Source organism: Meles meles, chromosome 2 (genome assembly GCF_922984935.1).
Source record: "Meles meles chromosome 2, mMelMel3.1 paternal haplotype, whole genome shotgun sequence".
Taxonomy (NCBI): Eukaryota; Metazoa; Chordata; class Mammalia; order Carnivora; family Mustelidae; genus Meles; species Meles meles.
In genome coordinates, this window is record NC_060067.1 from 87,442,231 (window position 1) to 87,457,494 (window position 15,264).

The 15,264-nt window shown below is 38.2% G+C and overlaps 1 protein-coding gene across 2 annotated transcripts in view; it reads left to right on the plus strand.

Annotated features, from left to right (window-relative positions):
• The first annotated feature begins 6,832 nt into the window (after nucleotides 1-6,832).
• ANKRD50 (ankyrin repeat domain containing 50) overlaps nucleotides 6,833-15,264 on the plus strand; it is a 37,896-nt gene continuing 29,464 nt past the window's right edge. For both annotated transcript variants that reach the window (XM_045997499.1, XM_045997498.1), the window contains exons 1-2: nucleotides 6,833-6,971; nucleotides 8,543-9,486. In XM_045997499.1, the coding sequence (XP_045853455.1) occupies nucleotides 8,975-9,486 (512 nt within the window). In that variant the 5' untranslated portion in view covers nucleotides 6,833-6,971; nucleotides 8,543-8,974. The remainder of the gene's footprint in view (nucleotides 6,972-8,542; nucleotides 9,487-15,264) is intronic.

The following is a 15,264-nucleotide window of genomic DNA, read 5'->3' on the forward strand; positions in this document are numbered from 1 at the left end:
CATAGGATTCAATCCCAGGACCCTGGGATAATGACCTGAGCCGAAGGCAGAGGCTTAACCAACTGAGCCACCTGGGTGATCCTTCAGTCTCATTTTTCTAATTATTTCTCAAATGGATAGTGTATATACCACAGAAAAGTAGGATGGTATAAATAAAGGTATGTTATTTCAGTTATCCAAACTACGGAAGTTGCCCAAGAGACTAGATGAAGAGAGGGACAATAAAAATTATATGTAGGGATGCCTGGGTGGCTCAGTTGGTTAAGCTGCTGCCTTCGGCTCAGGTCATGATCCCAGGGTCCTGGGACCAAGTCCCACATCGGGCTCCTTGCTCAGCGGGAGCCTGCTTCTCCCTCTGTCTGCTGCTCTGCCTGCTTGTGTTCTCTCTTTCTCTTTCTCTCTCTCTGACAAATAAAAAAAATCTTAAAAAAAAAGAAATTATGTGTAGTATTTGTGAAATACTAAGAGATTTATTTCTATCATATAATGTTTTACTTACTACTATATAACAAACCATTCTACAACTTAGACACTTAAAATAGCAATCATGTTGACATCTCTTATAGTTTGTGATTCCACTAGGCTCAACCAGACAAATCTTGCAGTGTGTCTACTTGGGATTCTTCATGAAGTCGTAGTAAATGGTGGCTAGGGCTGGAGTCAACAGAAAGCCCAACTGGGTTGATAGGCTGGCTGGGCCTCTCCACTCCTCCAGAGGATCTCAGGGCCTCTCTATGTGGCCTCCTGGTGTGGTCTCTTCATATGGTCTCTTTAGCAGGGTAACCAGACTTCTTTAATGGTGATTCCCAAAGGTCACCCAAAGGTGACCATTCCAAGACATGAAGCAGAAGCTGCCACTCCTCTTCAAATCTAGATCAGGAGACTATATAGTGCCATTTCTGCCTTATTCTATTGGTTAACACAAGTCACAGTCCAGGCCAGATACTATGTGAGGCAACTCTTTAAGGGTGTAGAGTTCAGTAATCATGGTTCATTGAAGGCATCTTTGGAGTCTTCCTAGGACAGAAGTTGAAAGAAAAGCATAAAAACATTTCTTCCCTTTTTTTGGTGTGGGAATCTATAGATAAGTCTTTTAGAAAATAATTTTTGGGTGATATTATCATTATGTTTCTATTTCACCAGTCATTTCTGACAGAATGCTATGTTTCATACTTTAAAGATTTGGCATTGGGTGCTCTTCAACCAATTCAGTTCTAGACTTGGGATTTCAGTTATGCTTTTCCATCAGAAGAATTTTTTAAAAAATAGAGGGGCTTAATCAAAGTTAAACAAAAATTAAAAAATAATCTAAAAGAATAATCATATATTAGGCTAACTGAAGAGCACTAATAAGAAATATAGGCATCTAGATAAAGCTGACTGGGAAGAAAATTATGAATTACCTCATAGAGGTCATTTAACATCTAGCCTAATGGAGAAAAAAAACAAAACAAATTTTCTGAGAAGTAAACCACTTGCCATAGGGCTCTTGGCACTGCTACATTATATGACCATCCCTGCCTCTACCATTACCACAGAGACATATAAATGAGTTCCCTGGCAACATGTGTGGGCTGGGAAGCGTAGGATTCACAGGAGCCTTTGTGACCTTAAAAAAATGTTTTCTGAGATGAGTTACTCCCACAGCTCCTTCATTCAGTTTATTTTTATGCTTTCTAGTATATTATATTAATCTTCCAGATTAATACAACCTACCTACCTCTCAGAGGTTGCAGATACCAGCAATTAGTATTTCACAAATACTGGTGTAGCAAATAACAGAGACTTGGAAAAAGGAAAAAAAAAAAAAAAAAAAAAGGTATAGTATCCAGAAAAGCAGGAAGACTAAAGACAATAAATAAAATAATATCTCTCATTTACCTGGGGCCTATCAAGTTAACAAATTACATGCAGCAAATCAAGAGATTAATTATATCTCATATTTCACTGACATTTTATCAAAGAATGCATAGTACATAGACATAATGAAATTAGAGAAGTCCACCTTGACAAATGACATTTTGCACTATTTTTAAATAACTATAATTATAGGTAATTACTGCTGTTTTTACATATGACCATATGACATAGGAGTCAGGAATGTAACTCATTACTAAGTCAGTTTCAGCTGTTCTCAGATCTTTAAAATATGGTTCAGAGATTTTACAAATTACCTTTATCAGGATAAGAGATGTGAGAAAAGGGCCGTGGCGACTTACGTTTGGAACTGGGCATTTAAACTATATAGAAGCCTATATAAGAAAAGGTAGGAAAAAACAGTTATGAGAATCCAATGGAAGCACATATTTTAGAAGATTCTAGTTTGCTGCTTTATATTCCTTGCTGTCTTTGGGAGCTGGACAAGTATATGAAATTCAGATTCATACTATCACGTGTACTATAGGTGCAATATTGGGGTCTACGGAGTTTCTGCTCTATCTGGGAGCCTGTGGGATAAGGTAGAGCTTTGTAGCCAGTTACTCGGTAAACAGAGCTAGTTGAGTCTTTATTCTGGTTAGCTAGTAATTCTGCAAAATACATCTTATTTTGGAGTTTGTTTAATCGTTTGAAGGAAAGGACTATTCCTTGCACACTTTATAAGCAAAAACAATTTTGGGGCTTGTTTTCAAGAACAGAAACAAATACAGCTGGCAACAATACTTTTCAAATGGAGAGCTTGAATAAGCAGTTTTTAAAAGGAGTGTTTAGGCAGATAGCCACAGCTGGATGTTACTATCATTACACCTACTGCATCAAAGACTTCTATAATCTAGGGCTACATCAGGCCCAGTTAACTAGCATAACTTGTGCATGTTTGTGTAAACAAAGCACTGTTATCAACAGTAGTATTAAAATAATCCAGAAGGTTTGGTAGACCTTCATATTTACTTGCAGCTTCTGCTATGGTCTTGTTTAATAGTGTGTGAGATACATTAGCAGCGAACAAAATTCTTTAAATTTGTTGGGAAATTTGCAAGACTGCCAGCAATAGCTCTTTTCCGGACTCTTTCTAGATGCAAAGTAACTAACCCCTTCCCTTCAGGGATGGTGTGAAGGATGGCAGCTAAGGGAAAGAAGTACAGTTTGATATGGGAGGCTAGGTACAGCCAACTGCTGGTCTTCGGAATAGAGAAACTTTCAAGCCTGTTGATCTGACCAGGAGTTTGATGTACCAGTTAGGTGTGCTGTGGTCCCGTGCTGCTGCCGCCATTGACATGCATGAACTCACCAGGCTGCCACATCACAGAATCAGGGGTAAATGTTGAGAAACAGAAGGTAAGGTATAGGTGAAATGGAGACTGAGTTACCCTGTAGTAGAGCATACAGCAAGTACGCTGAATGCTTTTGTGCAGTAAAAGTTCTTTTAAATTTGTGGCATAATTTGCAAGACTGCCAGTGATATTTATTTAAGAATTACTTTGTAAACAAATCTGAGTGATCTACACTAGTTAGAGTTAAACTAGACTCCTTTGCATTTTCATATCACTTCATTTAAAATCATTGAAACTTTAAAATTAAAATATTAGAATTTTGCAGCTTTCAGTTGATTGTAATTATTGAAACAAAAGTTGCAAACAGGAAGATAGTGAAATACACCTCTACCAATCAAGGAGGGAATTGAACGTATTCCATGATAAGGACAACTATCAAAATAAATGGAAAGAAAATTTAAATGATGAGCTTTGTCTTGTAAAAATATCTGTTGAATGATGTTACTCTGAGTGAGGTTAAAAAAAAAAGAATACACCTATGGAAAGATTTGGGCTGAAAACTCTGTACATTTCAATATAAAGAAATTTAAATTGAGAATATATTTTATTTATTTATTTTTTTGCTTTCAATGTACTAGGTCCTCAGCACTTAGAAAATTTTCAATTAAAAATACCATGGTCTACAGAGAAGCGTTAACGGTGTCAAAAATTTCAAATTTATTCAAATGTAAGGAAAATTCAGGCAATTTTTATGAACAAACTAAAAATAAGGAAAACTATGTCTTAAACAATGCGTTCTTTGGAAAAATATCAGTATGTGGTGCTTGAAAAAATATACTGAAGTTGATTAATGTATGTGAATAAGAACTAAGAGCCATTTTTAGATTCATGTAATTGATAAAAAAAGTCATAACATTTTGTATATAAATGTATATTTATGTGTTTATATATGTAATTGTTATATTTTTGGAAAATAATGCTTGAATAGAACTATTCGATATCTCCACTAAATATAATACAATCAAGTTTCCAGTCAATAAAGAAATATATCTAAGAATTATACAATTTTAATTAATTTTATTGTCTTTCTGTTTTTTGTTCTCAAAAAATGTCCTGGTTAGGTGTGCGGGGTGGCTCAGTCAGTTGGGCATCTGCCTTCAGCTCAGGTCATGATCCCAGGGTCTTGGGATCAAGCCCTGCATGGGGCTCCCTGTTAAGCAGGAGAGTCTGCTTCCCTGTCTGCCCCTGGTCCTGCTGTCTCTCTCCCTCACTCTCTTTCAAATAAAAAGAAAATCTTTTAAAAAAAATATCCTGGTTAGATCAATAGACTCACTAAGTATACACACACACACACACATAGATATATACATGCACATATATCTCATATACATGTGTATGTATATATGTGCATAAATATACATATGTGCATACACACACACACACACATATTTCCCAACAATGCAGATTTCAGCTTTTGGTGAGAGAGATTTAAAGGCAACAATATAGTCTAGAAGAGGTTGAAAAAACAAAAAAACATCATTGCTTCATATCAAAAATTGGGGTGATAAATGGATATTCCAAAAAGAAAGGAAGGCTAAAGTAATCCGAAGTTTCCTTTGCCCTGCAATAGTCCCCCAGACTTTAAGAAACTGTGTTCATACTGCCAGTTGTGTATAACCTATCACTAAGCTCAACATAATGTCAGGTACATTGGAAGTCTCTAAGTGTGGAGTGAAAAAACAGACAGGCTTTACAACCTGGGAACCTTGCTAAGTGTTGGAAATGCAAGACTGTGTAGGGCATAGTCCCTGCTCTTCAGAGATTTTTTTATTAGGGAAAGCAAAAAGCCATAAAAATGAAATGTGAAATAAACTTTAAAGTCAAAAAATTTTCTAAACGAGTCTGAAGATTATTACAGCTTGATTATCCCTGATGGTATTTCAAACAGCATTCTAGGATGGTTAGTTATCATAAAAAAATTAGGCCTACTAAGCCCAAGTTTCTGTAACTTCTCTCTCTATTGGGCAGGTATTATTTTAATTATTGTATTAACAAATAGTTTAATGGAAATGATAGTATGATGTACATACTTATTTGTAATTTTTTCTAAACATATAATATTACAGCCATGAAATTGAAGGACTAGATGACTATAAAGCTGTGTGGCAAACAAGCTGAGTGGTCATTAAAATTGCTTAAGCAAATGCAAATCAAAATTGTATTTTTTAAAAAATCAATTTCCAACTCTAATTCTGGAGAATTTGTATTTTTGCCTTTTTTGCTTCTACTTTAGGAAAGAACCTCAGAAGTCACAAAAAAAAATGAATTAAATACTAAGATCAAGAAGCTTCAAAATGCCATGGATAGGCTAGGAATAAACAGAATGTAAGGGTAAGCACAAGCACAATCTATTTGGTTTTTTGATTTTCTAGTTATGTGTGATAGCGGTACTTTGAAATTCCAGAGAAAACAGATGGGAGGCTGGTTTAATATTGGGGAAATAAACATTCAAATTAATAGCGAATGGGAGATGGAGAGCTCATGGCTTTAGCATAAATAATGAAACAATAAGGATAGTACATTTTCTACTCTCTCAGTTGACAGTACATTTACCTTCCCAGCAGAAATGAATAAAAGAACTCAGGTCCAAGCGAGTGCAAACAACTGGCCTCTCTAGTTCAACAGTAACTACCTATAGTCAGGCCCTCTAGGGCAGTTTATCTGATTCTACAGTCTAAACTCCACTGTGGACTTTTTCCCCTATAGTGGCCCCTGCAGGTCATCCAACTATCCAGGAGGGCAGGAGCCTAAGACGGAATCATGACTACTTTCAACTACATTTGGTAGGAGGCCATGTCCTTTTCATGAGGCGGATGGGAATGTCGCCCTATACCCCTACTATTTTTTATTTTTACAATATTCTTCCCAGTCCTTTCCTTGCTTCTCTCGGTCCCAGACTGAGAAATTTAATGGATTGAAAGGGAACCCGGACGACTGATGAATAGGACGGGTCTGGAGCGGTCTCTTCGAACAAGGGGTTTAAGGGAGAGGCAAGAGGGAACTCTGCCAGCCCAACTACCCTTCCCAGGAGCGGATATGGCCCCCAAAGCCAGCGAGTCCCTCCGGCCTGGAAGACAAAGAAAGGCTCAGGGCCGAGTAGTGACGGGGTGGGTGGGGGCAGCGACTCGCGTGAGCTCAGGGACGTGAGAACGCAGCCCCCGCCCCTTTCTCCGCCCCTCCGAAAGGCGGGGCCCCAAGGGCCCCCCCCGCCCCCGCCAAGGTTCCCCAGCGACGCGGGCAGCGGGGTCCAGACGCCCGCACACGCCCAGGCACGGTTGGCAACAGGTCGGCGCAGCGGGGGGAGGGGAGGGGCAAGGGGAGGAGCGGGCGGGCGAAGAAAGGACAAGTGGTCGGGTGGGGGCGGGGCCTGGGCCTGGGGGCGGGGCTGAGGAGTGGGGCGGGGCGGAGCCGGCCGAGTCCCGGGCTGCCTGAGACAGTCACTGCCCTGACGGCGGCGGCGGCGGTTGGCCGGTGGGGGTTGGGAGGAGCACGACCGAGGCTGCTGGGGCAGCTGGAACTGGCAGTTGCCGGGGGCCAAAAGGAGAATCTGGACCGGAGAGCGAACCCCAGGCCAAGCGAAGGAGGCGGCTGCAGTTGGAGTCCAAGGAGCGCTGGCGGTTGCGGATTCTCAGAGGAGCAAGTGTCTGGGGCTTAGAGTCCGCCGGGGCGGCAACGGCCACGGCGGCGGTTGGGGCCGAGGTAACCGAGGGGCGGCAGCGGGAGTAGAAGCGAGGCCCCTTCTCAGGTCGGAAGCTTACGGGCTGTGGCTAGGCTCGAACCTGACTCACCCGCCCACCCTTTCTAGTCTCCGGCCCCAGACCGACTTCTCCCCACGTTCCGCCGTGGGTCGGGCGGGGGCGGGAGCGGCGCGTGTTGTTGGGGGCGCAGAGCTGGGCACCAACAGGGGAGGCGACCCCTCATCTGGGATTGGCAAGGACGTCGGGCACCCCTTCCCCCTTCAAAAGACACACCCCAAAATCTCGGGGCGGGGCGGGGTGTTTGGGGCGTTCCCAGCCTTCTGGAAGGGAAGACCTCAGCGTAGAAGCTGCACCTCGGTCGGTGTCTTCTCCGAGGTGGCCCCCCTGTGGCTCCTGGCTGCTCAAACCGAAGGTGGTTCCCGTCTCTGGGAATCCCGGAGTTCCTTTTGTCTATCAGCTGAAACTAGAGGCCGGAACTGTAGGCAAACACCCACCAGCCCTGGAACACTCTACTCCTCATCCCTTTTCTGTATGGGAAGGAATTCTCCCCAGCAGCCTTTTCTCTGGCCACAGTAGTAGATTCCACTCCTCATCCCAATCCAAAACGTTTATCTATGGCGCAGAAGAAGGAAGAATTCACGTTGTACTGGTGTTTAGATTTATCGTTTAAGATCATCCCCATCCTCCCCTCAGTTTTTCTGTTTTGTTTTTTGCTTTTTTTAACCCATTCCCATCCAGCTACAACCCTGGTAATCATCCCCTAGGTTTTGCAAACTATCAACAAAGAAGTGTGACTAGTCGAGTAAACGGAGTCCTTGACTGGCTGGACTGTGCAGTTTAATAGAGCTTCCTTTAACTGGCGCTGTTCTACCGAGCTAGTCGGAAAGACCTTTTTGGCCAGAGTTAAGGATGTTACTGTCTGTGCATAAAGCCTTTTTTTTTTTTCTTTTTATACAGTTTTTTTGTTTTGTTTTGTTTTGTTTTTAATCTAGGGTAACTTGATAAAAATGCAGCTTTTTGGGAAGCATAACCATAGAGGAAGTAAAATACAGAAAGGAAAATGTAATTTTGATTCTGGGGGCAATTGTCCAACTTTTTGAAAGTACCAAAGATGAAGCATATGGATTTTTTTAAAGTATATGGATTTTTGAGATTATTTTAACTGGCAGATTGTATCCTTTGTAAACTTTTAAGTAAACAAGCTCTTAACACACGATATTTTGCACCAAGATATTGTTGTTTTATTTTAGTTATTTGTGGAAATTATTGATTTGCCAGCTCTCTTGAACCTAAAAATCTGTGAACAGGTTCATTAAGAATCTACTCTCTTGAAAATGCAGTTTTTGAATGCTTTGGATTAAGAAGGTGGTAACAGTGGACTGTCATTTCTGACACATAATCTGAAACAGTTCCCTCCCTGGCAATTGCTCAGATGTCTGAAAACTGGTAAGGTCTAGTACTTTGAGTGACTGTCCTTCAACAAGAAATATAGAACTACCGATCTACTGTATACATGTAACCTCTTTGATGGCATTTACTATAATAGACATCTTTTCTGCATCTAATTTTCAGATACAGAATTAACACTTGGAATCTGGAGAAGCATTTTGTAGAAATTGAAAGATCGGGCATTCTCCTTAGTTTTCCAGATGTATTGTCTCATCTGCATACTTGAAACATCCACAATCACATAAACTCTAAGATATAACTATGGAGTTATGTGACCCATCAAGATTTAGGGAAAGTATTGCCACGCTTTGGAACCAGGCAATTTTCCACCAGTTCAACAGTTAAACTAATAGAGTCTCTGCTGATAATCAAGAGTAAAGAGTCAAAGTCATGCACATTCTATTGGCAAATGGCATCTATGGCTGTTGAGTTTTACTGTAACTTGTTACTGTATCATTCAAAGTCAACTTAATTTGCAAGTTATGTCCTAATGGATGTAAAGACCTGTGTTGATGTATCCAGGATCTAGCAAATGTTGAAGATAAGGAACCTATTATGACTAATCCTTGGGAAGAGAAAGTCTGCAAAATGGCTCAAACGAGTTTACTGCAGGGGAAGCAGTTTTACTGTAGGGAGTGGGTTTTCCACAAGCTTCAGCATTGCCTCCAGGAGAAAACTAACTGCTGCAATAGTGCTGTCAACACACCATCCCTTGTAATGAATTCTGGGAATAATGCTAGTGTTGTCTCTGGAAAAGGAGCTGCCTGGGGTGTGTTGTTGGTAGGAGGGCCTGGCAGTGGCAAGACAGCCCTATGTACTGAGCTGTTGTGGCCAAGTTCACCTGCAAGCTTGCAGAGAGGTTTACATCGCCAAGCTTTGGCCTTTCATTTCTGCAAAGCCCAAGACTCTGATACTTTGTGTGTTGGAGGGTTTATTAGAGGTCTAGTTGCCCAGATCTGCCGCAGTGGACTACTCCAAGGATATGAGGATAAGCTAAGGGATCCAGCAGTCCAAAGCCTCTTACAGCCTGGAGAATGTGAAAGGAACCCAGCTGAAGCGTTTAAAAGGTAACAGTAAGAATGCCATGATGTTCTGGTTTCTAAGCAAAAATTAATGTTTTCTGGATTTTTTTTTGGTCTGTATTTTTGTCTGTTTTTAAAATTTTATGGGGTACCTGCACATTTGGGGATAATCTGTAGTTGTAAATACACACGTTTACTTTGAGTATTGAAGGAAACAAAATTTAAGCTTTGGTTGCACAGGATATGGATTAAAAGTAATTTATTTTACTTATCTAATAACAGAATGTGAAGCACTGCAGAAACTTAATTTTTTTTTCAAATTTATGGCAATTGTCTATTTACTTTTCTAATGTTATCTATAACTGGTAAGGGATATTTGTTCTTGTGGTAGAGAAAACCACTTAGCTGCCTGGAAAAGAGGCTACATTTTCAGGGAGGGTGAACTATATATGGCACTGAATTTAAAGGAACTCTCAGCATAGAATCCTTTTTGCTTATACTACCCTTATTTCTCTAAGTGAGGCAAGTTCTTTTTGAAAGATCATTGGCCATTGAAAATCTGAAGAAAATCTGTGTTTTGGAATTTATTCCACTATCAAGTAAACAAAAAGTTAAGTGGTGCTTTTAAATATGTGATATTTATAAAATAATGAAAATCTGGTGTAATTTTAGTACTTTTAGTGAGCAGTATGAAAAACAACTTTTTCCCAACCTCAATTAAGCATTTTTCCATTGGTAAATGGATTGGTCTAAGAAGAGAGCAAGTGAGCAAAGAAAACATGATTCCTTGAAAAGAATTTTTTGCATATCACCCCTCTGCTCATTTTAGAAGAAGTCTGCAGATTGATATTTTTGTGCTTGCTATTGCCTCACTGCTGCTTGAATTACTCATTTTGCATATACTTCGATCCCTTCACAGTAAATAGTTCTTAGCAGGCAAAAGTTTGTTCCCCAAAGCTGCAGGTATACAGTGCGGTGGAGATTAGCATACGTGTATGTATGTGTGACCCTATGTCTGTTTCTCTGTGTGTCTCTAGGAGTCATTTAAGCAGGATTTGAATTGTTATGAAAGGAGTGATGTTTGTTTTTATGATGTCCTCATATCTAATGGTATGGAATCTATTAATTTTAAGTGATACTGAAAATATTAATAATATAGCAGACATTATGTGTCACTGTTCTAAGTGATTTACAAATACTAAATTATTTTCATAGCAATCCTGTGAAATAGATACTATTACTATTCCCATTTCATGGATGAGGAAACCGAGGCACAGAAAGCCTAAGTAACTTGTCCAAGGTTAAAGGCTAGTAAGTGGCAGAGCTGGGATTTGTAGTATGTGTGTATGTATACAGGTTTGTAATCATAGAAATTCTTTGAAGGACTTGAGGGGGAGAGTGGATTAGAAGTTTATGGAGGACAGGGGTGTGTGTCACAGTTGTGATTTGAGTGTAGGTTTCAGATTACCCATAAAAGTGATACAGTAGTAGTCCAGAATTATCTTTATGTTTAGTGGTATGGAATTCCAACATGGGATGGGTATATTAAAGTCACCCAAAGGGATGTGTCTTCGAGAGGTGTGATACTATTGCTGATTTTTTAATGTATAAGTGCAGTCCAGTAAAACTCAGGACAAATCTGTTACCTTTTGCTTTTAGCCACCAACATCGGGGTTAAAACTATTAGATCATTTTTAAATAACAAGTAAATCTGTTAGGTGATATTGATGCACAGACGTGAAATACCAGGTTCAGTGGACAGTTTTAAATAGGCAATCAGTGATATCTTTAATATATATAAATCTCTACTTTTAAGAGATGTAAAGTCTCTGTACATAAACAATTCTTTTCCTGTTGACTTCCTACGTTTTGTGAAGATCCTATCCCTAGTTGAAGAGCTGAATTTTCATTTTTTTTTTTAAAGATTTTATTTATTTATTTGTCAGATTGAGAGAGAGAGAGAGAGAACACAGGCAGACAGAGTGGCAGGCAGAGGAAGAGGGAGAAGGAGGCTCCCTGCCGAGCAAGGAACCCGATGTGGGACTCGATCCCAGGACACCGGGATCATGACCTGAGCCGAAGGCAGCCGCTTAACCAACTGAGCCACCCAGGCGTCCCTGAATTTTCATTTTTTTATAATTTCATTTCTTATAAGTTATTTGGATTTAACACCTTAGGAAATCAGTTTCAAAGAACTTAGCTAACTAAGTTGAACTAAGTTGAAATAAGGTAATTATACAGTTTATTTTCTTGGAATTTATGTGTAAATTTCAAATGTCCTTAAATATTTAAAATCATGTCCGATAACTGTATATTTTTGCTATATTCCAATTTTGAGCAGACTTTTATGTTTGGTATCACAAATTTTTTTGAGAAAACGCCCTTCTACTCAGATGATCTTCCTATTTTTTTCCTCTATGTGAATTTTAGTTATTAACTAATTGAAGGGAAATAAGATGCAATTAGAGATATTTGTAAAAACCACACCAATCCTGATTTTCTGACTGGCAGAAGTAACTAATCACTTTCCCCAAATGCTAATGGAAATATAGTCTTTCTATTTGGAACATTTTGGTGCTCTTAATTTCCTCCTGGATCTTTCAGAAACCTTGGTTACTTTCTTCATCATTAAACTAATTAATCATTAAATAAATTAGGTAACTCTGGTATTGTAACAACTGTTTCTGATAATTCATAGAATACATTTCCTCTAAGACTGTGAAGCTCTACTATAACCATAGTCAAATTCAAATGTGAGAATACAGGTCATAGCTAAAGAGAAATATTTTTGCATAGTCTATGGCATTAGATGATCTAAGCCTTTACTCTTGGAACAGAGTCAAGATTTTATTTTAGGTTTATGGGTGATTGATTTGTTAAGAAAGTCCTTTAGAGAATTTTAATAGGAATCTATTTTATTTAGGCAGGGAGAAAGTAATTCAGCAGGTAGGCAATCATTGTTTTCAAGAAGTTATATTATTTTAAGGGAGACAGAGATCAAAGCTTATTATAACATGATGGGAGAAGAAATATAAGCAAAGTAAAATTTTTTTTCACTTTTGGGAAAAAACTCAAAACCAGTTTTATATTGTTTTTTAACATTGAATACTTGGTAATATTGATGGTTTCATATATTCATGTGTGAAACAATTTAATAGTATATAATATTGGAAAATTGATAAAAATATTACTTCATCACAGATCCACAAAGTTGGGGAAATTGCAGAGAAGTGATTCAGTATCAAATGTGTTTTATACACTTCAGTTTACTTCCTAATTTTTTCTCTAGTATTTATCTTCGATGATACTAGAAAGAATATGTAATACCACAAAAAATCTTCTTACATGATTACGGGTCTTACACCTGTGTGGTAACTTGTTAATTACTGGTCTTTTACTCTATGATAATGAAAATAAGAGAAACATTATTTTAATCCATAAATGTTGCTGCTTTCTTTACATTCTTACAAGATATACTATCTTAATTTTTTTATTTAATTGTCACAAGATTTCTTTTTTTTAACCTTTTTTTAAATTTTTATTTTTTCAGCATAACAGTATTCATTGTTTTTGCACAACACCCAGTGCTCCATGCAAAACGTGCCCTCCCTCCCTATTACCCACCACCTGTTCCCCCAACCTCCCACCCCTGACCCTTCAAAACCCTCAGATTGTTTTTCAGAGTCCATAGTCTCTTATGGTTCCCCTCCCCTTCCAATTTTTTTTTTTTTATAAACATATAATGTATTTTTATCCCCACGTGTACAGGTCTGTGAATCGCCAGGTTTACACACTTCACAGCACTCAGGATAGCACAAGATTTCTTCTGACATTGATTCATTCTTATGTCAAATATTTAAGAGTCTTTTGTGGGTTTTTTTTTGTTTTGTTTTTTTTGAGACAGAGAGAGAGAGGAGGAGGAGGAAGCAGGCTCCCTGCCTAGCAGAGAGCCTGATGTGGGACTCGATCCCAGGATCCTGAGATCATGACCTGAGCTGAAGGCAGAGGCTTAACCCACTGAGCCACCCAGGTGCCCCAGTCTTTCATGTTTTAAGCATAGTTCAGCTGGAGATGTTTATTGAGAACCTTCTCTGTGTTAAGTAGAGTCCAGCTGGAGTTAAGTCAGTGAATAAAACAGACAAAATGCCCTGCCTTCATGGAGCTCAAATTCGTAGAGTAATATTTATCCTATTTCTATAAAGAAGTAATATTTGGGGTAAATCCTTGTTAATAGTGTTCATGCAACACGTGAATGTTTTAACACTAGTTGGAAGGAATTATATGATCTAAAGGGAATGATGAATGAAGATCCATTAATTTCTTTTTTTCCCTTTTTCATTTTTCTCTCTTAATTGGTTAAGTTGCAAAGCTATTGTTACTGTGTTTAGAATTTGTTTCCTCATATCTGTTGATGGAACTAAGTCGATGACAATTACATTTTTACTTTAGAATTAGGGGCTGGTTTCTTTCATTTTGCCTTTTCCCCTTCAGGCTATTATTGCAAAACTTTGTGTATTTTGTGTATTTTCTAGAGTTAGTGTTAGACTCTCTTGGTAGTCATAAAACTGTAAAACAAATTCCAATTATTTTTGACAGGCATGTCAAGGTATATAAGTTAGGGAATGTGAGACAGAGAGTAGTAGTTTCAGATCTTGTGACTGGCTTAGAAACACAACTGGACATGGTTATTTCATTCAACCAGAATCTCCTTTCTGAACCTTTCTGTCATGATCCTTAAACCCAAGGATATTCTTTGAGATTTAGACAGTTGTGGTGGTGGGAAATACAAATTTTTGTTCCTGGTAGATACATTCTCTAGTTTTTGTTTCTAGTTAACAATCTGCAGGACCAGGTATGAGTTTTCTATGTGTGATATCAATTTTCCTTAGTAAAAGATTTTGTTCAGTGTAATGTGTAAATGGAATAAAATTGTGATGAAGAATTATAACTGACTAAACTTTGAGAGTTTAGCAAGAAAATGTGTTAGTAGCGAAATGCTTGTTAGAAAAGAATTGGAAACTGGAAGACCAAACTGACATTTGTTTTTTATGTCAGTTAGGAATCCTCAAATGGTTGAATCCTTTTTCTCCTCTTTTTATTTCCTTCTCCTTGAACATGTATCATTTTTCACTTGTATCTCTTTAGATTTTTAGCTTCTTTTCTGGCTATTTATGCATATCTCTTCTGTTATCTTCTCTATTAGGCATATGCTTCTTCATGGCATTATTCATGACTGATTAATTTTTTATATTTGCCATAGTGCTTTGAATAGCACTTTGCATATAGCAAATGCTAAATGATTATCATCTGAATGAGTGAATAATACTACTTACCTATCTAGAATATGTTTGAACCTAATTGAAGGACTGCTGAAGTTCTTGCGTAAGAAAGGGAATTGAAATGTTATATTATTAGGTCAGTTTTCAATGCAGACCAGATTGATATACTGATTATTAATTTACTAACCTGCTGTGTCTGCTCTTTAGCATGTATGAATATGGCATTAGTCCAGATAGTTTTAAGTGGCCAGATGTCTATCTTCTGTCTTAACTGGCTCCAAGTATTTTTGGCATACTCAACAAAGGGACTAAGAACAGAATGAGACTCTTACTCTCAGTTTTGGGGTATTTTCAAGGAGAAATATTCCCTTTCCATTATCTGTCTTGTATAACTAATACTACTAATAATTTCTAACTGTCACTATCCATTCTTAGATGTTATCAGATTAAAAGATCTTGTAAAGTGTCTTTACTGTTCACTTTTTAAATAAAATAAATGAATTAATGTAATTTTCATAATCAAAATTCTTTATTTGTTATAGTT